Here is a 27,872-nt window from a genome sequence, read left to right as displayed (position 1 = left end):
TAAGAAATCTTCATTGTAAATTTGGCATGCAGTGCTCCCTCCAATGCTGCCAATGTAGTACATCCAAATATAAACTTAACCAGCACAATAAATTAATGGATATGAAACATGTAAATAGAGTAAACATTTGAAAATATAACAAAGCATATATTTGGTATAATATTAAGCTTGTTTGATGAAATGCTTCATGTCTGTGTGTGGGTTCTTGTTTCACTACAGAGGTCCACAGCTGAGAAAAAAGTTTGGGATTTCCATTTAAGCCGAACTTTATCCTCACTGCTTTTTTCGTTTTTGACACTTCTTTAATTTTCCCATCTTTAAAGTCCACCTCTCCATGTGTGGCTATGTCCGTTTGCTTGCTTATCATTCAGATAGAGTCAGATAGAAAGCTCTGGAAGACTTGCTGATCAACTTTAACTGCACTTGCAACTCCTCACCACCATGTTGGACAACTGCTCCACCTGTAACCAAGAGACAAGACAAAATGAGTCATTCACATTGCTCACACATGTCTACATTACTCTATCAATTCATTTTATCATTTAATGTTACTGTAGGGCAAACAAATCACAGGAGAAGAATTGGGCCAGGAACTTCTAAACAATTAAATATTTTCCCTTTTTAAAGGGGACATTTCAAGATGTAAAATAAATCTAATAATAAAAAAGTTTTAGCTCAAAATACTCCACAGATAATTTATTATAGCATGTTAAAATTGCCACTTTGTAGGTGTGAGCAATTTTTTTTTTAGGGTGTATCCCCTTAAATGCAAATGAGCTGATGAAATGCATACACTGAACATAAAGGTGGTTTGCTGAAATTGAAACTCAACTGTGCTGTCAATTATTTTCTCTCTCTCTGCACTAAATGGCAGTGCCGTGGTTAGATAGTGCAGATTAAGGGGCGGTATTATTAAAATAAGATCCTCTTCTGACATCACAAGGGGAGCCAAACTTCAATGGCCTATATTTTCACATGCTTGCAGAGAATGGTTTACCAAAACTAAGTTTTCTTTTACATTTTCTAGGTTGATAAAAGCGCTGGGGACCAAATTATAGCTGTCCCCTTTAACAAAGAGGCTGTTGACACCTGGTATTAATATGTGTTCTGGTCATCTGGATCTCAAGTGGACAATGCTGAAAATACAAGTGTGTACGGGGTGTAAAATGTTTTGAGCTTGTCCACTATCGACCACATTTAGAGGTACTCAAAAATGCATTCGACCGGATTGCTTTTGTGGTGTAGACGCTCATGTGGTCGAATGTGTTCGAGCAGCCACAAGAGACCGCCTATTCTCCACTTATAGATCTAATATGAGGTATCGAGCACAATGTTTTTCCATTGGACATGACTTCTAGCGCGAAAAACAGTGTTCAGTGTGATTTTTAGGCTTTCATTGATTTTCATTTTTACTGCTCTCTGCCTCTTTCATTTTTGTTTTTATTTTGTGAGTGTGTGAAAGTTGCGCGATCTTACTTCATCAATTGATCTGAAATATTAGAGAAAGCTCTAACATATACATGTACAAAACACTGTGCAGCATGTTTAACAACACAAGCAGCGGACTCTGACCTAATATTAGTTTGCTTCAATTTAAACCCATCATTTTTCCTGCTCGTGTGTCTCTCTCGTCCACTTGTGATGTGATTGAAGAAAACGCATCTTATTACCAGATATAAACAGCCCCAAATAGTCAGTAAAACATGTGAGCTTGCTGTATGATTTGAATTGTTGAATATATATAAGAGCGTAAAAACCAGTGTGGCAGGATGAGCTAAATCCACCGTATCACCTGTCAATGGAAAGTACCTGAATTCATGAAGCTGAAAGGCAAATGAGATGAAGTAATTTACCTTAGGTTGTCTTCCCTTATAATAAATAATTGGCAGAGAGTCCATGACTGCAGGTACACAGCAAGGCTGAGCAGATGCTCCAGGGTTATGATGTTTGTACAAAGCTAGTACCTATTAAACACATAAACACAAAAAGAGAAATGTCTGAATATGAGAAAAATGCTTAACTATTCATCAGCTCACACTGGAAGTGTAACCCTGCAATACTAACCCCGGACAAAAATAACGAATATATACAGTTAGGACATTTTGTACATGACAAGCAGCAAACAGATGGCTTGATGTGGTCATACTTTTTAGATCGAGTAAGCACTCTTGCGGCGGCGTTTTGAACCAGCTGTAGTTTGTTTACCTGATTTGCATGGCATCCCCCGAGTAACGAGTTACAATAGTCTATTCTAGAGGTCATCAAAGCGTGGATAAGCTTCTCTGCATCTGATCCAGACAGCATATGGCGTATTTTTTAGATATTTCTAAGATGGAACAATGCTGTGCAGCAGACGTTGGAGATATGACTATCGAAAGATAGGTTGCTGTCGAACATTACACCTAAATTCTTAACCGTGGAAGATGGCACCACGGTGCAGCCATCTATGGGCAACTTGTAATCTGACATATTATGTTTGGAGCGATTTGGTTCAATAATAAGTATCTCAGTCTTACTGGAGTTTAACATAAGAAAGTTATGTGCAATCCAGTCCCTTATATCACTAATGCAGTCTGATAGCTTAGCAAACTGGTGGGTTTCGCTAGGATGTGACGAGATGTAAAGCTGGGTATCTTCCGCATAGCAGTGAGAACTTATGTTATGTTTCCTGATAATGTCTCCTAGAGGTAACATATATAACAAGAATAGGATAGGGCCTAGAACTGATCCCTGAGGTACGCCGTATTTAACGGGGGAGTGATAGGACTCTTCCTCATTTACATAAACAAAGTAATATCAATTGGTTAGATACGATCTAAACCAGGCTAGCGCCTGACCACTGATACCAACATAGTTTTCTAGTCTATTGAGTAAGATTCTGTGATCTACTGTGTCAAAGGCTGCACTAAGGTCTAATAATATAAGGATTGAGATTTCACCACGATCGGATGTCAATAGGAGGTCATTTGTAACTCTAAGCAGCGCTGTCTCTGTGCTATGGTGGGGCCTGAATCCTGATTGGAACTTTTCATATGTATTATTATTCGCTATGAATGTGCGTAGCTGGCTTGCCACTACTTTTTCTAATATTTTAGAAAGAAAAGGTAGATTTGAGATTGGTCTAAAGTATGCACCCTACCAAAAAACCTTACCCTAAACCAGGGGTGTCCACTCCTGTTCCTGGAGGGCTGGTGTCTCTGCAGAGTTTTATTCCAACCCTAATCAAGCACACCTGATCCAGCTAATCAAGGTCTTACTAGGCAGACTAGATACTTTGAGGCAGGTGTGTTGAGGGAAGTTTTAGCTAAACTCTGCAGGACACAGGCCCTCCAGGACCGACTTTGGACACCCCTGCCCTAAACCCAAACCCTTTTTATACCAAAAAGTTTATTGTCAATAGTAACAATATAGCATTTAAAAGGTATTTTAAGCCATTAATACTGTACAGTGCTACTGTCGGGATCCTGCCTGTATCTTGTCTTGTTTTATTCTAGTCTGTTTCAGCAGGATTCTGACAGTACAATGTTTGTTGTGGGAGATTCATGGTCTTAGTATTGTTTATTTTAGACCGCTTTTTCCATATAGAACCCAGCAGATAGTCCCATCATGCGACGTGCACAGGATCCCGAATGATGGAGGTCCATTACCTCCCAGACCCTTGCGGGCAACAGGCAATTTCCACCTCAGGGATAACTCTCCCTCCATGATTACGCCTCAGCTGTTGAGAAGAGCAAGGGATGCTATCCTGACTTCCTGGCTAGCGAATACCCGGCCTCAACAATCCTCTGCCGGTTCCGGAGCAGTAGAGCCTGGTTTCCCTGCCCTATTGGTAGATGGTGGACCACCCTGCTCAACGGCAACGGTCCCAGGATGAGAGGAGGTCCCCCCACTAGGGAGGGTCAGCCTACTGCCTTCCATACCGGAGGGACTCATCGTCAGAGTGACAACGCAAAAGGGCTCGGAGCTCTCCGTTTCAGCCCCTGAAGACTTGTCTCAGTTCGTCAGCCTGCAGGGGAAGCGCTAGCCGAGGATATCGTGAGAGTCGGCATCCAAGGGGTCCTTCTCTGAGCCTGCCATGCCCATCACAGTGACTCTCTCTTCTCCCACACTCTCTGCACACTAGCCATAGAAAAAGAAGAGGAAGAAAGGGTCTTCAGCTTCACAGCCGGTTGCAGCCTTCCCTGTCTTGGAGCCTTGGCCTCAAGCACAGTTGACGTGGCCAGCGCAGCATGCACAGTCGATAGAGCCCATGCAGTCGACCGCACCCCTTCTTGGCTCTCCAGCCATCTGTAGCCTCCACTGTCTTTGTTTCTGTTTCGCCTCTGAAGCCAGTTGCAGCGTCCCCTGTTTCGGCTCCACTGCCGTGTGCAGCACCCCCAAGCCTTGGTCCCTGTCTTGTCTGTTCCTGTTTCATCTCCGCTGCCAGCTTCAGCGTCCCCCGTCTCGCCGGTTTCCTCAGCTGCTACCTGCCATGCACCATCACCCTGCTCGTATGCCTGGTCCCCTACCTCTGTCTCCATGTCTTCCCTGAACTCTTCCCCAACCCTTTGATTTCTGGCTTACCCCCACAGTCTCCTTTGTCTGCCCCTTTCAGGCCCTGGAACCCTGCCTTGCCCCCCTTTGTGCCCCCTGTTATCCCTGCCTCAGTTTGCCCCATCTGGACCTGCCTCTCCTTCAAACCTCACCCAGTTACACCCAACCTGGACCACCCCCTATGTACTTTTTTATTTCTCCACCCCCCTCCACCACCCATCCTTTGTTTGTTATTTTTATTAACTCACCCTAATCCTTTTGTAATTATTGCTTGTTTGCCTTTGTTAATTTTTGTAATGTTCTCTTGGTTTTTGCCTAGTGTTTAGTCTGCCTTGTCTTGTGTCTCCCCTTGAGGGCCGCCAAGTGGCGTCCTTTGAGGGGGGGAACTGTCAGGATCCTTCCTGTTTCTTGTCTTGTTTTATTCTAGTCTGTTTCAGCAGGATTCTGACAGAAGAATGGTTTGTGTGGGAGATGCTTGGTCTTAGTATTGTTTATTTTAGACCATGTTTTTCCAGTGTGTCGTCACTTTTTACACGATCGCTTTCATGTTATTATTTTCTCCTGTTCCCCTCATTAGTTCTCCTATTTAATGTCCTTGTCCTTTGTTCTTTGTTCGTGCATTTGTCTTCTTACTGTGAGTATTGTGACCTATTTATGCCTATTCTAGTCTAGTTTAGTGTCTGTTAAGTGTCAAAGTTTAGTGTTTAGTGTAGTCCAGTAAGTGTTTTGTATTAAAGTCTTGTTCTTGTTGTTTGCCCCATCATGGGTTTTTGTTTCTTATTTTCTTGTTTATTTAGTGTTTAGTGTTTTTCTATCCGTGTCTGCGCTTGTGTTCTTGCCTAGAAATCCCTTCGAGCTACCTAAACAGTTTATTAATCACCATGTCCTGTTAGAAAGTGTTATCACAAAAACTTATTTATTGCAAAATTTCAAAAGCAGGACCAAAAGTATTTAAAATGAGGATGTGTAGTAGCTGTGGTCCTATTTGAAGTAAATGAAGTACAGAAGTTATTAATGTACAAGAAAGTTAATCCGGCTTTTCTCTGTCAAGGCGCCCGTTTCTAATTTCAAAAGTACATAGACTGAAAGACAGAAATGTCACAAATCTGTGATGTAGCACGCAAGACCCAATGAGCTTTTAATATCACTGCTGTAAAGCAATCTGTCATATAGCTTCTTGAGGTGCAATATTTACATTTGAATTCATAACTAATGTGAGATTTGACGTTTATGGTCGCTGATGAAAACTGGGACATTTTGTGTGTCATGCCAAACAAACTAAATATTACAAAATGGTTAAATGATTACAGAAATGTTATTCATTTAATCTTTTAAAGTCTTGTTTAATATTGTGTAATTCTTTGAAAGTCATAAACATTTCATAGGGTAAATGCATAAACTGTCTTGTATATATAAATAAATCAGAAAATACGACTGAAAACATGTCATTAATACGAATAAGAAACACTGCCAGCGATTTTATTTTTATGAATAGGAATAATAAAAATTCTGTACGTCTGTAAAGCTGTAATACAATAATAATGAACGTATTAGTCCTGTCAACACGTCGTGATTATACATTTCAGTGTGTATGAAGACGTAAATAAATGTACAACCACACTTTACATAAAAAAAAACACACATTTTCTTATGAAATCACATTGTGATCACACCTCTGTGAAATGTGGTTCCCATTTGCTGATTGCTCCACCTTCATATATGACTGGACATTTGAGAGGTCATGTAAGTTTTTTGTGAGGTCATAGTTTCACTGGCATTCAAGTATTTTTGGAGGACTTACAAACACTAGACCCAAGATCTCCCACATTAGGCGGTGTCCACATACAGTATGTATTACTATATGTTCTTTCTCGGTAACTGTATTAATAACTGGTACTATCCATATTGCTTACACCAAAACTATCCCATATTAAGTACATGTAATTACCAGTAATTTGTTGGGTAAGTGTATATACTACAAAATAAGGTGCAACCATTATTTTAACCTACTATTTTAGCTATTTACTAATAATGAGTTGCTGTAACTTGAAAAACTGAAATGAACAAGGGTTAAAGTAACGTAAAAACATGCTATCATGTTTTACTGTTCAATGTTGGTTAGGAGTGTAATGTAGGCTTCATATGTTCATAATCTGTTTTTCAAGTGTACAGGGGATACATCAGACATGAACATCATAAATACACCCAAATAGATAAGCACTGTTAGAAAAGTATCAACAGGAACTTATTAGTAGGCTATTCAAATAAGCCATTCATTCCTAAAAAGCCGACATAAACAATATCAGTCTTTCCATAGATCTGTTAGTGATATCTGTCAGAGGCGCAGTAATGCGGTCACAGCACAGGTGTGTGTTTGTAAAGTCATTTACAACGGCTTCAAACATGGCTGAACCAATCAGAATCGAGGCCCAGAACTGTTCTACCGGATCTGTTTTTTTTTATAAATTATTGATGGAAATGTCATGCATGTTTAAACAGATTTGGCTCACTTAAAAGTTAAGGACACACACATTTAACATTGCTGCACTGCCAGACTACACTCATTGCAAGTAGGCTACAGATATAAAAAAATTATAGTACCAAAAAAAGTGCTGCCCAACCAGATTTCTGGGTGCAGTCATGGGCCAAGGCGGATTGGGGCAGTAGCAGCAGTAATGTGGTGGCTGTACCAGACTGCTGTGGTAAAAAATGAGCTAAAACGGACATAAAGGCTATTAATTTACCAGTTGATCCATGTTTCCATGTAGTCATGACCTTCATGTAGTGAGAGAAAGAACATGATTGCATATACAAATGGCTAAAATAAGTTTTCTCTGTTGGGTGAGCTGACCCTGAGAGAGAGAGAGTGAAGTTTGGAAATGTAGTAGGCAATCGGAGTAGAACTGTTGCACCACTGAATCAAAAAGAAGCAGTTATTGTGGTTTGGTCATCTGGTCAGGATGGAGGGTTTTCCTGACATGTCCAACCAGGAAGAGATAGCAAGGCAGAGCCGGGACACACAGGATGAATTATATTTCATGAGAATACCTTAGACAGAATGATAGGCAAGAGAAGAGGACATGTGAGCTGCCCTTATCGGCCTGTTGCCTCTGCATAAGTGCTTGGAGAATGGATGGATGGACATGAAGGGCCCTATTTTAACGATCTAAGCGCATTGTCTAAAGCGCACAGTGCAACGTCTAAATGGGCGTGTCCGAATCCACTTTTGCTAATTTAACGACGGGAAAAATGGTTTGTGCGCCGAGCGCATGGTCGAAAAGGGTTGGTCCTATTGTAATGGGAGTATTTTGGGCGTAACGTGCAGTAAACCAATGAGAGTCACAGCTCTCATCCCATTTAAAGGCAAGTTGCGCTGGCGCTATGTCTTATCCCTATTTAGATGACGGACTTTGTAAACTGAAAAACTAAGCGGAGGAAGAAGATCCCCAGTTTAAGATTAATGTTAAATAATTGTGTTGTTTTTCACTTGTATTGAAATTGTTATTTTTTTATTAAAAACTTTTAAAACCCGTTTTCTTTTAGTCATGGAAGTAAAAAAGCAGGCTTTTAATTGCTTTAAATTTATGGCTATCCAATATCATCAAAACATAATTTACAAGTATGTAAGATAAGGTTTGTACTCTAAAAATACTTTATTTGTAACAAACAGGAGATAAAGAATTTACAAACGGCTCTATGCGCGTTTCAGCACTTTGGACAGCGTTTTTTTTAGCAAAGAGTTTTTTTAAGCATTACTTTAAAATGTTTCTCATCTCACCATATCCACAGTTACAGAGTCATCATATACAATAAATCCGTGAGGTAGCATTAAAAAAACATTTAAAAACAGATGCATTTGTTTAAAGCAAAGCATTTATTTACTTACCAGGCTGCAGGTGAAGCAGCTCTTTGCCGTCTCATAATTACTCCTCATTTATGTCCAAGAGACTCAATAATAATCTTTTACATTCAATCCTTTAAACTTTCATATTTAAAAGCATTTTTGTGCTGCTGCGCATTCATGTACTTTGTGATAAGCAAACCTACGTTGTCCTCCCGTTTATAGGCGCATTTTACTAATGCGCTCTTTAAATAACATAAAACATATTGCACCATTGACTTTAGACTTTAGACCAGGTTTTTGTTGGTCAATGGCGTAGTCTATTTTAGTTGCCTCAAAATAGCAACGCGCCAACAATGCGCCTGAACACACCTCGTTTTTAGATCAGAACGCCCATGGCCACAAAAGGGGGCGCAAATGCATTTGCTATTTAAACAACACGGCGCTAAACGTGAAAATTAGGGTGGAAACTAGCGAAAAACACTTGCGTCGTGCATTGCGCTGCATTGCGCCAGGTGTAAGAAAGAGCCCCTAGTTCCTTTATGTACACCTGTGTTGTTTCATGCTAAGTTGTTCATCCAAAGTGATCTTATGAATATACGTGTGCATTTTTAAGTTAAGTGTGGTTGTACCACCTGTACATTTAAAGGTGGCGTAGAATGTAAAACTGTTTTTATCTAGGCATAGATTAATAAAAAGAGTTTTGTACATGTAATGACATATTGTGAGTCAAACACGATTGTTTACTCCTTCATGGAAACAAAAGGCCGCTGGAAAATAGGCCAATCTCAACATAACACCAACAGTAACATAACAGTCGAGATGTACACCCCAACATTAAATGAAACTTTAAATGTACAATGTTGTTAGGCTGCTAAAAACAAAGTTGTGACTATTGAGTTAGCGTTATATGCTAGTTAATGCTATATGCTAGCATTTAGGCTGAAGTTCTATTATTGACATTACAGTTACGTTTTGCAGGTACTGAAAAAATAAACACAAACATACCACTCAGAAACGTCCATTAACAATCTCTTAACAATTGATTATTCCTCAAATTCTGTATCTTCGTCTGATAGAGACTGAAACATAAGATCTGTTTACACACACAGAGCTACTGAAGGAGCTGCTCTGAGAAATAGCCAATCAGGGCAGAGCTCAACATTATTATTCATGACCCTTTAATATGTTAATTATTTACTTATACAAGTATTAACAGTGAGAGCAGGCTGGTTTATCTTATAGCAAACTATGACAGACTCACAAACGATGTAATTTAATAGTTTTCCTGTGGGTTTTCGTAACAAAAAATAAATGTATGAGAAAGCAAGAATACATTTAACCTCATTTAATCTTTTTAGTGCGTGATGGAGGCAGCATTCTTAGAAGAACTGAAACTGGTCCTAAAGGGAAACTGTATTCTCAAGTTTCATTTGTTTTGTCCATCAGATATATATATAACGGTGAAGTGTCGTGCTGAGAAATTCATTGATTCATTGAGCTCCTCACACCTCAAGACATTCATGCAACACAAGTATAGTTTTTTTCTTTCTAGTAGATGACAGGTTATATTTTTAAAGCCAATCAAATGAAGTTAAAAAGCAAGACAATAGCACAGAAAATTATCCCTGTTACATATCAGTTTATGATAAATTATGATGTTTCAACCCTTGGGGTAACTAGTCATTCAAATGTTGTTTTCCCTACATTGTCAACTTCTCACTTTCCTTACTGTAAGAACTCTCCTTAATGTCCCTGTGGACACCACCCATTTATTGTGAATGAGCTCATACATCAGAAATGAAATAACAATCACAGCCCCAGGTGCAACATTCCAAGTTAATGAAATCTGTCATTACCCTCTTAGGTTGATGTTGTGACCTAACCTAATTTCTGATGGGAACCAGTGTATAGAAACAATCCATGCAGGAAAACAAATATGTGTTTCATTTCCCTGAACTGGCCAGATTTGTGCACATATAGTACATCAACATCTGAGTGCTATGACAACCCCCTGTGTGCTCCACTGCACGGTGAAAATTCACATTAAGTCACATTAGTAGGCCTACATGTAGTTTTACATTTGTCATGTATTTGTGTGTAGTTTGGTGTGTATATGTTTAGTTATTTAATGGTGTGTGTACAGTTACTATGCAAAAACTAAAATTTTTAGAAGTTGTCTAATTAAGATGTTTAATTATGCAACCATTATTACATTTTGCATGTTGTTTGTGTAGAGAGAGCCATTGTTTCAAATATTGTGAGTTAGCAATTTAAACAAGGCAAGGTATACAGGGCCCAGATTTTCCCTCTGCTCCCCCCCAAAATGTCCAGCCAACCATAAAAACAGAGTGTCCCTTTACACCCATAGCGTCCCTTGTTCACATTTATATTAGCTCCCGCCCACCAATGTCTGGCTGCCTTACACAAATCTTAGATGTCTCTTCAGTAGTATTTAACTCACATGAAAAGTACTACTATCTCTACAATGGTAACTTAAAGAAAATGCTAATCTTTAAAATATATAGCAGAAAAGATGGAATTCACTATTACATAACCTAATAACACAACATAGGTTAATATGAAATTACTATATTTATAGTAAAACATCCCCAATATAGCCCATAATTCTTTCTTAGACTTACCTCATTATTTACTCAAATACAACAGTAAGATGGTTATACAGTAAATATAATAATAATAATAATAATAATACATATTATTTATAAAGCACTTTTAAAGAAAAAGATTTTAAAAAAATACTCGAAGTGCTAAAATATACAGTATTGTAAGAGCTGCGTATCGCATGCAGTTTTAAAAACTTCACACACACAAAATCTATCAATTTTTAAGTTGAGGACGAGCTTTCACCCGGCAAGGTCATCGTAAGGTACAATGTGGTGCTTTATAATCTTAAGTTGTTTTATAATATCTAATTTGCTGTGTTATGAACAAAGCAGTGTGATTTATCTTTGGACTCTTCAGAACTCACACTTTATGCTGCGTTTACAACCAACCGCGTTTCAGGCATCAAGATCGCGTCTATCGCGCCTAGTTTGCCGCTTAAAAAGTTTGAATGCATTCGCATGTCAAGAGCGAAGTAGACGCGCGGAAAAAGCAAGCATTTGACCCGCGTCAGAGGCAAAATCCACTTCTTGTGGGAGGGGCAAGTGCTATGCGGTTGTCTGTTTGCAGGATGGCCTCATCCGCGCCGCGGGACCTTCAGATGCGCGTCAACGCGTCTTCACATTGACTTGACATTGAAATCACTCGCGCTTGCCGCCTTTACCTCGGTTGGTATAAACGCAGCATTACAGTACTTTGGTGATTGTGCTTTTGTCTGGTGTTGTTACTCTCGGCAAACATTATAACCTTTTGACAAATTTGTCATGCATGTCAATTTGTCAAATTTCTTTAATAGATTATCTAAGTGTTGTGCTTTGTTGTGATATATGAGCATAGTTGCTGCAGCAGCCTGATGGGTCAGGAATGAATGAAAATGTATCCTATGGGGCTGTCACGTCAAGGAAGTAGCTTAAGTGACGTCACCAGAGTCTGCCATTCCTCGGCTTTAGGTAAATTGATGCCACATATTGAACCTCATTACCGCATTGCCCAATCTATACAATTTGACATTAAAAACTTCGGGTCATTAAATAATTTGGTCGGGGCAGCTGGTACTTCATTACACACCCCCATTAACTCACTCTCATTTTATTTTAAACCTATATGACTTTCTTTCTTCCGTAAAATGCATAAAGAGATCTAAGACAGTATGTTAGCGACTTACAGCCTCAGCAACCATTCACTTGCATTGCATCAAAATTTCTCCTCCTCGTGTGATCCACAGATGAAAAAGAAAATCATGCGGGTTTAAACAGTCATGAGGGTGATGACAGGATTTTCAAAAGCGCATAAACTGACAACAAACACCCTACCTGTGAATATTTGTTCTCAGCGTTCCAGATGTAGGTGCAGGAACCCATGCAGTAGTTTGCGAGGTAACCCTCGGGTTTGTGAATCCATTTCCAACCCAGATCATTGCGAAAGTGAATGTAAAGCTTTCGCATACAGCAAGTCTCAGATTTTCTGCCAGGGGGTATTGGGAAATGGTATTGAGTTTGTTTATCGTGTGAATTCAACAGATTTTAAAGACTGCAAATAAGTAAGACTCACTCATCACAGGTTTCATCTGCGCCGACGGCTCGTTTCCTACGAGCGGATGCAAGAGAGCTGCCATTAGACGGCAAAGACAAAGCTAAGATGTATGGTTTCACCATCATTTCTGCCAGAGGACCTGTGTCACCTCTCTGTTTGTCAAGTCCTAACAAAAGACACACAAACAGATAAGGATTACATCAACGTTTACATCAGATAGATTTCTAAGAGGCCATTTTCAGGACTTGAGATAATCATACCTGATATGGTAAAAAGGAACTTCTGCTGGTCTTTTTCTGCCTTACATCCACAGTATAATCTTAACTCCAAACTCTGTTCCTCTTCTGTTCAGCACAAGCAAACACATTAATTTAAATTTCTGAGGATTCCAGCAGTAAAAACTAAATCTTCAAAATATAAAATATGTAACATTTTTCATATGATGGTTACTTTGTTTCTGTAAAAAAACCCATTGCATTTGCTCTTATCTGTATACTTGTAGCAACTGTGTGCAAATGTGTTCAGACTATTATTTCCTCAAACAACTTTTAATGAAAAATATAATATAGCTTTCTTGTCCAAAATTCATCTAAAACAATGCTAGAAGGATCTGGGTGGTGTCCATGAGTGGGACATCAGAGTTGAATATTTTGCATGTAAATTTTAATCTATCACAACAAATACTGATCACCAGATTCAGCTTGGATTCCTCAATGTAAAGTTTTACTCAATCTAATAGCGAATGGATACCTTTATTCAACATGCCACATGATGCAGGACCTCACCTGAACTCTGGAGCCATTCTGTGATTGTCTGCTTTACATCGAATGAGAGCCAGCTATTGGCCGAGTCCTTTGAGACGAATCGAGTGCCCAGATATCGGCCCTGATCACCCACTCCACGATACAGTTCCAGTCTTTGCTCCTGGTCCATGGTAGGATTCTTGATTCGAAGCCGTAATTCAGCCTGAGAGAGCAGCCGGTGGTCTGGGATACCCTGACGCATCTCTGACACGTTAAAAAGCATCTGATGCTTTGTGCCATTCGGGGCTAAAAAGAGAACCTCTTGGTCAAATATTGTATAGTTTAGACAACAAAGAGTATTATTTTCAGATGAATACACCACTGCCAAAATTTCTCAGCTTAGTGGCATTACGTTTTTGAATGATACTGAAAGAGTTTGATTTAAGACAATAAAACATGTACTCATATATGGTTTTACTTGTGGGCAAGTTTAAGAGAGAGAGAGAGAGAGAGAGAGAGAGAGAGAGAGAGAGAGAGAGAGAGAGCACAGAACAGCTTCAATTTCAACAAACCACAATTATGGCGATCAGTGTTTGCATTTCATCAGCTTATTTGCATCTAAAAGGACACACCCAAAAACTCACACCTCAACAAAGTGCTCACACCTACAAAGTGGCAATTTTCACATGTTATAATAAATTATATTTGGTATTTTCAGCTAAAACTTCACATGTGTACTCTGGGGATACAGAAGACTTAGGGATTGTGCACACCAAAACTTTAAAACGCGGCTGAAAATGCCTGGACAAGCCGAATGCCAGCTTTCTGCCAGAGCTGAGCGGCAGCTTTCTGCCAGAGCTACCATTGGAAACAATTGAAAACATGCGCCGGCCGCGGACGTAAAAGTTTTGGTCTGCAAGCCCCCTTATATCTTAAAAAAGTCACATAATATGACCCCCTTCCAGTCGTAATCAAACGCGCCTAAAGCAGCTAATAAGGTTTTACTAAACATGACACTTCTAGGCAGGTGTGCTGAGGCAAGTTTGGGGCCAAACTCTGCAGGACACCCGCCCTTCAGGACCCACTGTCCTGCAAAGTTTAGTTCCAACACTTTCACTATTCACCTGCCTTTAATTTTTGAGTGATCCTGAAAATCTTGGTTACCGCTTCAGGTGTGTTTGTTTGGAGCTAAACTCTGCAGGACAGTCAATCTCCAAAAGCAGCGTCAACGACACAATACCACAAAAACATGCACACAACATGCAAAATTGCACACATCTAAAAGTAAACCTTTCTTTAATTTCCCTAATTATCGTGTATATTTAAGCAATATCGCTTGAGCAGGAGTGTGATATAGCTCAATATTTTTGCACTTAAGTTTACATCCAAGAGCACTGATCTTCAACAGGATAATCACTTCTGATTGGGATTCACAGTTTAAAACAGCGCGTCTGTGTGTGTCAGAGTGTGCGTGCAGCTTTTCCAGTCAGAGATGAGCGAATGACTCGCGCGTTTAAGAAGCCCAACTCACTAATCCTAAATGACCAGTAGGTGGCGGAATGACACAAACGGTAAAGCGGTTACTGTTATGTTATCAGTACAATATCGCACGCCTGGGAAGACCTCTTAGCCAATCAGATTCTAGAACCAGAAAGAACTGTTGTATAAATAAATATATTGTGTACACACAACCATTAAATGTTTACGCATATACACATCAAACTCTAGAGATACCAGACAAATGTAAAACTACTATATCAAATAATTTATATAAATGATATGAAATCATTCACTAATGTAATTAATCTTTAGACAAAGCTTGTAAAACTGCTAGCACATTATCTGCTTTGCAGTTGTTAAACAAACACAATTCAAATCATTTTTAATATGATTTGAATTGTGTTTGTTTAACAACCATATGGTGCTATGTAGAACGTATTGTTCTACATAGCACTATATGGTTTTACATATGTAATTGCATTACCGTATTAGCATTGACAAATTATGTTGTCTATCTCTATAGGCAGTCAGCTCTCAGTTCTGCCAAAAATACAGCATGTATTAAAACAACTACAGCAGCACTGCAAAAAGTCTATTTCAAAGTTATGACTTTAAAGGGTTACAGCATATTGAGTTTACTGTAAGGGTCTACAAAATATGGTAGAGTACTGTACATAGAAGAGCAATGAAGTGTTCAATAACTATTTACTGTAAAATGATAAAAATCACTGGACTACTATAATAAAAAGTTGATAAATGTTTGTTGTTTTGCTTGACACGTCATGAATCTACATAGAAAGAAGAATGAAGGTTCCCCCATCTAAATTTCAACTCTATATCGAAGTACTACTGTATTATAAAAACCTGTCAATCACTGCAGTGTCTTTGGCTTATTTCAGATATAACTGTATTCTTATCTAAACATTTGAATGATGCAACTGTGAAACGTTTCACATTTGTCTGAACTCATTGACCAGCTTCACATCATGGTCATCCCATACACAAGAAGATGATGAACTAGTGTTGTTTGTATTTCATCATTGGTCTCTTCCTCTCTGTCTCCCACATCTTTTGCTCTTTAACCATTGTTAGGGTCCATTTTCCAAAGCAAATATTTACCCTTCTTTTACTTGAGAATCTAATGGACGTGTCATCAATATTGCTATGTAGTGTTAACACGTGCATAATTGTGTGTCGATAGTGTTCAGCTTGTGGTGGCTTGAGCCAATTATATTGTGTGTTTGTGTTTTCGGAACGAGAACATGGTTAAAGTTGTGCAAATTAAAGGCATTTTTGTATAGAGTTTGCAAAAGGCATTGAGCCTTTTGAACCTTGTGAGAAAGCAAGAAAGTGGGTTGTGTTTAAAATGAGTTGTGAGATATGTGTTTTTGTTTTGAGAACTGAATAATTGGTTTGGGGAATTAGGCCAAAAAAGAGGTAGTAGAGTGAGAGGAAGAGGGGTGAGGAAAAGAAGTGAGAGGAAGTGTCAAAGAAAAAGGAAAAGAACTGAGAGCTAAACAAAGAATGGGTTTGACATTTTTAAAGATTTACATTTTATCTACAGACCACAGACTGCTTAACATTTGTAAGAGCCTAATTCTAATTTTGAAACACTTTTGATATTGTTTAACTAGTGGGACCATAGACTGTAAAAAAAGATGGACGACGCGACGTCGCCTCCCACCATTGTAATGAATTGAAGCCAAAAATGTCCGATCACGGTCGCCCCTATGTTACGTAAAAACGTCAGTTTGGAGCCAAGGCATGTGCAGAAGGAATCGTCCGTGGAGCCAGAGGTGGAGTCGCGGTATCAAACTTCCGCCCAAACGCTCATGCGACCAATTCAACCACGCCAATCATAATGACACACCCCGTTTCTATAGCATCAAATTACAAGCTAAAATGAAACTTACCAGAATAATTGAACATATATCAGCGTGATAACAACTACTTAAAAGGACCAAAACCATCTTTCGGAAAGTTTTATTGAAAGTGTAAATATTTTGTTTATTTAGAGCAGAGTCCCATTCGTTTGAATGGAGAGGGCGGGGTTTATGACTTGTACTGCAGCCAGCCACCAGGGGGCGATCAAAGAGCCAGAGGCTTCACTTTTTAAGGCTTATGAGGCACACCCGAGTGGGACCCACTGACACATGACTGTTTCGACTGTACTCTAAACACTTTCATATAACAAAGACTACTAAGCTTAACATGTAAGTTTACTAGTATTAAGACTACAAACAAATTTTATGTTTTATCCAACGGGATCTCATGAGAATTGTGTAATTTTATGAGAAGTGTGGTTGTACCACACATACATTTATTTACGTTTTTAGACACACTAAATCGTATAATATCAATGTGTTGCAGGATTTGTTAATTATTTATGTATTAACAGCTTTACAGACGTACACTGTAAAAAATTTCTGTAGAAATTACAGTATTACTGGGTATTACTGGCAACTAGCTGCCAGTAACTTACTGTAGATTTTACATTGATGTTATTTACTTGCAACAGTTTGTTTAAAGTTAAATGAACATGAAACATTTTCAGTCTTCACCTTCTACAGTAAGTTACTGGCAACCAGCTGCATAATTACAGTGTACAGATTTGTAAGTATTCCTATTCATAATTATTAAAATAGTAGGCATTGGCGTTTCTTAATTAAATGTTTATGACTCTGAGAATTACACAATATTAACCAAGATTACACTTTAAAACCTTAAAACAAATAACATTTCTGTAATCATTTAACCATTTTGTAATATTTAATTTGTTTGCCATGACACGCAATAACCCGCTTTCTCCTATGCAACAACTGTCTGGGTAGATTTAGGGGTAGGATTGTATTAGCGGCTTACACATTTCTGTCTGTTACGTTGCATAATATAAAAAGAATACATTACAAATTTTGCATAAAATAGGTTTGGGTTTAGGGTAAGGTTTGGGTGGGAAATTAAACAGCAATCTTTATGGTATGAAAAATGTTTTACGTTTTGTAGCTGTAAAAACTTAATAATGCTACGATTAAATGTTGCAAATACGTCTACATTGTACGCTTCAGCAGCTAATATGTTTTGTGTTTTTAAAAGTTACGTATTAATACTATGTATTAACATTGAGACAAGGCTAGTTTTATTTCAGCAATATACCGGTTGTTCTACATGAAACCAACCACATCAGTCCACAAAAGTCCTATGCATATGATAGTAAAACAAATCCTTGTGTGCTGACATTTAAAGCCAGACCTTGTTTGTTAAAAAAGGGGACTTTCTGGGTCAAACCATAGCTTTGTGACCGTCGATGTTGACATGGTTGTGAGCCATCAAAGGATGTTGAAGAATAGTAGAGAATGTGGGAGGAAGATTCACAGTGGTCTATTCCACTAACAATAACTTACTCTGTCACAAAACCAAAGTTATTGTCCAAGACCTGCCAGCACCCACGATGGGATTAGAATAAAAAAAATATTGACATATTGTATTCACACTACAATTTGAAATGAAACATAGATATGTTTTTGTGAGATTAATCAGATACAATAGATGATATTGGAATTTAGATGTTTTTGTTTATATGCATTGATGTTGTTACATATTGATTTATTATTTAAAGGTACAATTATTTATTGAATGAATTATTCACCTCAGATTGAATGTAGCATCTAATCTAAGACAAACAATAAGGAAATAGTAGACTAAACTAAAAGCAAATGTGATGGCCTTTATAGTGTGAACCTATTGTCAATGATATTCAATAAAGCATACTAAATTGGTAAGATAAATATTTGACAGAACAGTGAAAGGAAATATAGGTCTCAAAAAATTGTAATGAATCCTTCAGCCCCACTACAAAGAGGATAGCCCATGTTGTCTAGTATGGAAAACTCTTCTGTTATGTCCAATGTATCAACAAATGTGGTCAGAAATGAAGGATGTCAAGGACAAAATGTGCTGCTCTTTGTTTATGGTGTATGGTGAATAAGACAAGGGTGGAGATGGATTTGTGTATGTATGTGTTTACACAGGTTGACGCTCAGGTAAGCTCAGGACAGCTGTCCTAACAGGCACCGAGACAGCCTATCATTAGTGATGGGTGCAACCAGATTCCAGCAGGCTTAAATATCTGCCTCTCAAACACATGCTTCACCCCTTCTTTACTGATCTATCTCTCCTCTTAGATCCAGTCTTTCTAAAACTACCTACGCTGATCCACACACATAAACCCTGACGTACTTTCCCGGCAGATGAACGACGCAGTAAGCACAATCTTTAACGTGTAATGGCATGAAATGTAAAGTGACACATATGCAGCATAAAACTGATTTACGAGTCTTCAGACTGACATGGAAAATCAGGGGGTGCCTGTAGGGCACTAATTTAAAAGTGAAGTGTCAGCAAGTGCACACTATTATATTGCATTTTATCATAACATAACTGATTTACTGCTAAAAATGAACAGATCATAGAAAGACATACTTATTAAAGTTATTTGAAGAAACTTTATTAGAATTACACTAAAAACTTCAAAGTACGTGTTATATTTTAGCATCTTCGGAATGTTTACCCTTTGCCAAGAATTTGCAGAATAATGAAGTTTCTTGAGGTTTCCCCCGTGGACGCTATTACAGTAAACTATCAAAGGAGTTCCCATCTAATCTTGGATCTTTGTTTGGTGCTTTTTCTTCATTATTTGGTTCATTGTATAAAACTTTTAAATACATTTTAAAATCTAAATACATTTTTGTTTTGCAAAAAATATATAAATTAATAAGTGGGCACACTTTGTGTTTTTCCCAACCCATTCTCCATTTGCATATAAATGAACTGAAAAATTTGAGAAACCAACAGATAAAATTACATAAAAAGATACGCTGTATCAAGTGAACAGGAAGAATTGGCGTATTATATGCATGCAAAATTGCTATTTATATGCATTTCGTGAGAATAGGTTGTTTATCCACATAATTAAATCTTCAGATCAAGGAGATTTAAGATAATTGAAAATATTTTAGTCAAGTGAGCCTTAACTATAAAAAGGGGAATCTACTCAAAAATTTAAATAAAGACAACCAATCTTCTTCTTCAACAAAACAGCTACTAAAATCATAGTAAACAACATTAAAGGTAATTAAGCAAGGTCTTCTAATATACTTCAAAACATTATATTAGACAATTAAACTTTTACATATAATTCATATTTTTTATGTCAGTGAAGTGCTGGCATGTAAGTAAGTTTATAGTCATTTATTTTAGCCAAATACTACCCAACACTACATAACATCAAAAACTTTTAAATCTGAAGATACCCAGCTGTGCACAAAAACATATTTCAACACACACACACACACACACACACACACACACACACACACACACACACACACACACACACACACACACACACACACACACACACACACACACACACACACACACACACACACACACACACACACACACACACACACACACACACACACACACACATTTATTGCTAAAGTTATATCACGAGATAAGTGTATGGAAGTGTTACATAATGGCAATTTCATCTTTTGACATTACAGTTTTTTTTATTCGCTTTGGTACTATTTTCACAAGTAAGGTGTACATTTTCAAAACTCTTAGTACAAAAATCCAAACTGATCACACTTGTAACGCAGCTAGTCATTCTTTCAAAACTGGATGTAATGCTTTCAGTAAGTTGCACATGTTTTCAGTCCACATAATCATTGTTTCAAATGCAAGATTATTGTAATATGTAATGAGAACATTTGGTTTAATCACCGAAACACAACGGTATGATCTTCTTTCAGTTTAGTACTTTTAACAATCAGTTCATCCAACAGCAAACAATGCAAGATACATGTTTCAAATCAGCCTTAAAAGTGCTGAAATTAATATGCTACAGTACTAAAAAAATACATATTACACAGTTTCACATTAGGCAATACACTTACATTACTTACATAATCTATAATTTCCAAAATATCCATCCTATGTGTAATCAAGTGAAGGATCAATGAAGACATCCTCTACAATCATTTGAGCAAATTACAGTAGTTTTTATTTTTCAGATATAATTGTAACATAGCTATACTTTCTATAATGTAACTGGATGAAAACATAAAATTTAGTGCACACATTACATTACAGTAATTTGGATCAAGCCTGTCTTGAGCATTTGGCAGTAAATTTTCGTCCACCTCTTTGACCTCTCTGTGGGTGCCCATGCCCACCTCTTTGACGGATCCCTTGTCCACAAGATCTTCTTATTCCTTGCTGTCTGTCCTGCTCCATGTTGAAATAAATGGCCAGTGTTTCACCCCCACTTTTACAGTAAACTGTTTCTACAGGACTGTAATGACAAATTTTGGTTACCACTATGTAAAATCAATTTGCAATAAAGAGTATTTTATCATGTGTGGTTACACATAATTTATATGTTCGTACAAACAGAGGTTTTATTTCTGTAGTTCTCAAAATCCATATACTGTATATTGCTAAAATGAAAATATATAGGTTTACCAAATGGTTCAGTGATTAACCATTAAGATCAGTTGGATTTAGTGCTGGTCAAATGTATTTACGCAAATGAGATGAGAAGCATATCAAAAGTATTGTGAGCATTGCATTGTGAAAGACAATTACTTCATATGAAAGGTATTTCTTTGATGACACAATGATTAAGTGTGGTGAAAAAGTGAATGTATAATTTTGTGTGTTGTACTAAGTCAATTGAACATGTGATTAAATGTTTGAAAAAACTGACTATTTGATGATCTGCCTTGAGTTTTGTACTAACAGTTGTGAAATTTTACCACATACTTGTGAAAATAGTACCAAAGCGAATAAAAAAAACTGTAGGCATGCAGGAAGTGTTTCTCATAAGATCTGCCAAGAAAAACATTTTACTCGAAAACAGGACCTCTGGGGGAAACTTGCTCAGTGTAATAAAAAAACATCTTCACGTGGGATAGTTGACTTCTAACTAAAATAAATAATTGAAAATGATATGGCAAACTGCCAAACAGTGATCCCTAAGGCAATGCAGTATGATTGACGGTAATCTGGAGGAGATACAAAATGTGTGCTGGTTAACAAAGGGACATATTAAACAATAGCATGTTTTACTATTCAAAATCATTTGTGTTGTTTAATAAAGCCAAGTGTGTACAATATAGACAGCTGTAGCCCAGTGCAAATACTTATAGTTTCTTTTAAACCACAGAATGAATTTCAGATTGAAGTCTCAAACTCCAGCAACCCACCAGAGCATTAAAGCAAAAACCAAAGTTTTTGCATGTTTTGCTTTTGGCTCCAGGCTTAGCATTGCTTCATGCACTGCACATTAATAAATTATTGTGTCATGATTGCAAAAGCAATTGCAAAAGTTGTAAATACAGAGAGTGGGAGGCCTTGCGATTGCATCAAGACTTAATGAATTATTACCGTTTGCTCCACCTTAACCATTATGGAGCACAAAAACAAAGTGGGAGTTCTAGCTTGCTAATTGTTTTCTTGAAAATCTTAGTCACACCTCAGGAACATGCGGCCGTTAGATGGATCTGCCGAGGACAGAAAAAGCAGAAACAAAGAAATGCATAATAGAGAGAGATCGAGTTACAGGAAAACCCCCAATCCCAGAGGAATACACAAAAGACAAAAAGGAAAAAAAGGACAGTGAATCCCGCTAGTCTACCCTCATCACCCCTATTTCTCTTTGTTTGTATCTCTATCATTGAGGAGATGGGACTTGCTCAAAGGGTGACAACCAGAGGTCTTGTTCACAGCATGTGAATTTGATCACAGGACTGATGTTTATGCTTCAGAGTCTTTGAAGTGGTTAAAAGACTGAAAGAGGAAAAGACGATACTGTAAAATAGGGTGGGGACGGTACGAGATGAAAGCAGGTGGGTGGCGATCATCGGACGAGAAGTTATTAAGCACCAGGTGTGGCTGATCATTAAAAAACGGTCTGCAAGGTGCGAAAACTTTGATCAGACAGATGTCAGGATGATCAAACAAACAGAAAGAATATGTTGAGCAGCTTTGGATGTGGACACCAAACATCTGAGTTTAACAATCTACCCAAACAAGGCAACAGCATAAACAACAAGACTATTAAAATGCCACAGATACTCGAAGGGCAACGCACGGCATCTAAACAGATGGAAAGTGAAATGCTGTGTGAGGGGGTACTGAAATATTAGAGAGGGCATGAGGGGAACACGTGCGAGACAAAGAGAGACAGGTCGGAATGATTCACTGCGTGCGGGTGTAATTGAATAGTTAAACATAATTGACGTCGCAAAACTGCATGACGGTTTGCTTTCCACAAAGATAAAGGAGGAAGTTTGATACTTGAAGGAAACAACTGTTTGCACGATTAAAAACAAATGTCCCATAGGCTGGTCAGTCTGGGGTTTCTTTGCAATAATGACATGAGGGGTATTCCAGAAAGCTGGTAACTGTATGTGACATTCCTGGGTATGTTTGAAATTATAAATGTCTTTATGAATTCCCCGTGTGTGCGCATTAACTCTTGGTTACCAGTAGGAGGTTGATTGAACTAACTCTTATCAGGTGTTTTGGAACTGACATGATCAGGGTAAGCAGGTATTGGGTTAATCAACAAAAGTTCAGGGTTTCATGGATGGTAAGTTAACCCTGCTTTTTTAAAATACACCCTTGCTGACTTTGCATTACCATGCACAGCTACTTAAAGGGATAGTGCACCCAAAAATTTAAATTCTGTTTTCTTTTACTCACACTCATGTTGTTTCAAACCTGTATAAATTACTTTGTTCTGCTGAACACAAATTAAGATATTTTGATAAATGTTTGCAAAAAGCAGATCTGGGGCACCACTGAATTCCATAGTAGGAAAAAATACAATGGAAGTTAATAGTTCCCCAGATCTACACTGTCAGAAAAAAGTACAAATCAGAAGGGGGGATGTTTTTCAAATTTGCTCTGGTCTGTGAGGCGTGAAAGTCAGACAATTAAACAAGGAATGCCGAGAGCTTTAACGTCTGTCATTAGAGCACTTCTTGAGGTTGAAGAAGTTTGATTTTACAGCACAGCTCCGACTGACTAGCTGGTCTCCATGACAGAAATGTAATAAAGCAATTACGGAACCTAACTTGTATATGCCAGAATGCAATCCTTCTTGATGCTTTGCACCAGACATGCAAAAACACTTGTTTATAATCATAATATTTAATTGAAAAAAATGTAATGCTCTATAACAATAAATAGGATATATTTACTTACTTATTCATTTAGCTGACGGTTTTATTCAAAGCGACTTACAATTGCTATATATGTCAGAGGTCACACGCCTCTGGAGCAACTAGGGGTTAAGTGTCTTGCTCAGGGACACAATGGTGTGTCACAGTGGATTCGAACCCGGGTCTCTCACACCAAAGTGTGTGTCTTATCCACTGCACTATCACCACCACCATATATATTAACGTGGTCCTTATTTTTCAACTTTTAAAAGTTCATGCTCTCACTCCATGAATAAAAAAATGGGCAATTTTTTTCACTTTTAATTAATATTTAGAGGTTGCACAAGACCTTTGAAGTTTAACACATTTGCGTATTATGTGATACTTTGTGCTAGCATGTATAATTGTTTAATAATATATACTTATGGCAGCAATGGACTTATTTGAGCACGCTCCATGCAATTAAAAACTCTTGTTTTAGTTGTGATGTGTCTTTCAAAGCAAGAAAGCTTCAATGTGATTGAAGCACAATAGACAATATACACTTAGACAATGGTTGAAGCAACACAAAGCAAGTCCGCTATATGGTTACTCGGATCAGAAGAGACTGAAATAACTGAAACAAAGTTACCCTCAAAGAAGCAAGTTTTATGTGTGTTGTGCGTTTTTAAGTGGTACAGTTTTTGCAAAAATATGTGATTTCGGAAATATTCAAAGGCTTTGAGCAACCTCTAGATATTGTAGGAACAATTAAAAATTTTGCACAGTGTGTTTTTAAGGATATCCCAACACATTTAGGGGGTGAGAGGTGAAAAAATTTGACCCATTAAAAGGACCACCTTAATATATTTTCATACTTAGACAAGACGTCAAACTAAGAAAATAGTCTCTTTGATGACAGACTTTTGATCTCTTTTTTGCTTTTCCTGTATCCTGGGTGTTCCCCTAGATTCTAACAATGGTAGTTTTTGCGGTCTCATTCTCAATGGTAATATTTCTTTGGTTTGTTTTATGACAGTCCTGTAAAATACGATGATATGCTGCTTAGAAGAATCCTTTTCATTTATTATTAAGCAGTGTTCACGCTGAAATAGACTATCGGTGCTTGGGGACATTTGGAAAATCCCGGCATGGATTAAAAAAGGATCATGACATAACCTATCCGTGTTGTCTCAGCTGAAACCCTGACAGTAATACTCCATTCCTGATTTTACTGTTGTTTGCACTATTGCGTGGCGTTTTTACTTATATTAAATGATCTTTATTTTAGGCAGTTTATATGGCCGTGTGATTAATCATGGGGGGATTCATTTTGTACCCACCAGAGATAAAAATAATTCATCAGAGGCAGGTATATAAAGACCAGAGATGGGGATAATCCCTGCCACCCCCCCAGCAAAATGAACCCTGTGTATACCCATAAAGGTACAAAAATTAACACTTCAGGGTATCAGCCCTGTGACAGAGAAGGTACAGTTTTGTACCTTTTTTCTGACAGTGTATTTGGTAATCAAATGATGACAGAATTTTTATTTTTGGGTGAATTATCCCCTTAATAAATAAATGAATGGATGTTTAAGCTCATTTTGACATTTATTTTTTCTTTGTGACACAAACTACATGAACCAAGCCCAGCTATGTAAGAAATCATATTAGTTATGATTATAACAACATATTTGACAGACAAATGCTGCAATTGACCACTGCATACAATTAAAAGGAATATCGTTTTACATGATACCCAGTAAGCAATTGTGCATTTAAACAGCTATTCAAACATATCACAGACATTTAGATTAAAACAAGATTTGGGCTGAAATTTGGGCTGGTGGGTGAAAATGTAATAATGTCTAACCTTAGCCCAAAACTATATGAAATAAATCAATAAATGTAACCAAACACCTTCTTGATTTGCATTTATGATGGAATTTTTAAGTCATCTCACAAGTAATTTTGGCAAAAACCGCATGTAACCAAACCCAGCAAGTGGGTTACTCATAATCGGACTATATTGTGTCTATAGTTAACCCAGAAGTGAAAGGAGAGCTATTGCTGGCTGGGTATGCCAATTAAATTGACCACTATAAGTGCATTCATTGTGTTGTTCTGAATATGTGTGATGTAGAATTTTAAGTGAATAACTAAATTAATGTTTTATTTTATATAAAAACATTGTTTATTGATTATGAAAGACTGATATGTTCATAATCATCTGCATTTTCCATATGCTCACACTATTAACTAATCTTACATCACAAATTCAAGTGGTGTAGGTCAGCATCAGATCATATCAATGGGAAAGCTCTTACCTTGCCGCATGATGAACTTGTGAACCTCCTTGCCGAAGTAGTCCTCATCTTCAGCCTGCACGGGGACGGGCTTCGTCTTCATTTCTTCGTTGAGTTCAACCGTGCTGTTGTAGAGCGAGAGCAGGTAGTCTGGGATCCTCTGACCTTCCTCCTCGTCGTCGGACTTTGGTTCTTTGTCCATGCGCAGTTTGCTGAGGATCAAACCTCGGATGGCTTCTATCCGTTTCTTCTTTACCAGATCCAGGTCTAGAGTCCTGCAGGTTGACATGCTCTCTGTGCCAGCCACCATGTAGAGGGCTGTCAGCGCCAAGCAAAACAACCTCATGGTGCCAAGTGTGAGTCCGAGTTCTCTTCAAATCGATTTAAGGCAGAGTTCTTAGAGCCGTGGTTGACGTGATGTGCTCTGATCAAACAATAACGGTAGTGTTACAGGTGAATGATGTATGCTGCCTGATGATGCTTTTGGAAAGCACCTTTATTAATGAATTCAGTGTGTTTAGGGAGATCCCAAGTTGCCTGTACCACCTCTCAGATCTGCATCCACACGGAGCATGCAACACTATACGCTATACCTGGATACCTGGCATGCACATGCAATACGTAAACTTACAAAACACATGGATAGCTTTTTAACTGCTGGTTCATTGCTGGCAGACACACACAGAAGAAAGCTTGTTCTTGCCCACGTGTCTGGACTGACTTTTTGTTTTTCTTTCCCCCAGTCTTGAACAAGCCTTCAGTCCTGCTGTGAAAACACACTCACACTGATGTCCAGACACAATGATACGCTTGTAAACGTGTTTCCTCTATAATCTTCCTCTCTGCTCACAGCCGGCTTCAATGGTTTTTGACACAGAGCCTTCCACATGTGTCTCTGTCTCTCTGATCCAAAGTGTATTTGCAATGAGACAAGGGCTGTGTCTGCTTGAAAAGCTGAATGAGTCTCTCAGTTGAAGTTTTTTTCTACTAACACTATTAATAAAAATACAAATTACCATCAAAGTTAAGTATAACTTTATGTAGCAAAGCCTTTAGTAAGTAGCCGGTTTTGTGGATAGATCTATTCACATGGCCATCGACGGAAATTGAAACAGAAATAGATCTTGGAAAACACCCGAGCCCCAATGATGTAATGTGTCGGGCAAACAAACGAACCACGACCTTCAACCCACAAGTTTCGAGTGACAGATGGAGCAAAGCGAAAGGATGAAAGAAATGAACCGTCCAAAAGTGCCTGGGCTGTAAACGAGTGAACCGCAGTAACACCAAGAGTAAATGAGGTGCAAATGTCCTCTTCCCTTCACTCTTCTTGCTTCTCTTCAGTTCTGTCCGTCCACTTTCATGCCTTGAGTCCTAAAGAACAAAATCCCTCACACCTCCTTCCTCTCTTGTGCCTCTCTTTTATTAGTCCTCTCTCTCTCTCCTTCGCTTGTCAGAGTGACAAAATGATTTGTGAGAGAGCTTAACGTTCCAATAACTTCTCTCTCTCCTGCTCATGTTCACCCTCTTTCCGGGCTCCCGTTGTTTCACTATTGGAGCCGAAAGCTCTCCGCCC

General features: G+C 38.1%; 1 protein-coding gene across 1 annotated transcript; it reads right to left on the bottom strand.

Moving 5' to 3' along the window:
* Positions 1-134: 134 nt before the first annotated feature.
* Positions 135-27,872, bottom strand: tgfb1a (transforming growth factor, beta 1a). The gene is made up of 7 exons (XM_065281777.1): positions 26,318-27,872; positions 13,318-13,581; positions 12,793-12,876; positions 12,551-12,698; positions 12,313-12,463; positions 1,854-1,964; positions 135-461 (listed from the first exon to the last, which is right to left on the bottom strand). Exons 1-7 carry the CDS (start codon positions 26,640-26,642, stop codon positions 414-416), a joined length of 1,131 nt encoding a protein of 376 aa, XP_065137849.1. The 5' UTR covers positions 26,643-27,872; the 3' UTR covers positions 135-413.

This window comes from Paramisgurnus dabryanus, chromosome 8, assembly GCF_030506205.2.
Source record: "Paramisgurnus dabryanus chromosome 8, PD_genome_1.1, whole genome shotgun sequence".
NCBI classification, from domain to species: domain Eukaryota; kingdom Metazoa; phylum Chordata; class Actinopteri; order Cypriniformes; family Cobitidae; genus Paramisgurnus; species Paramisgurnus dabryanus.
This window is presented reverse-complemented; position numbering and strand designations above follow the sequence as displayed.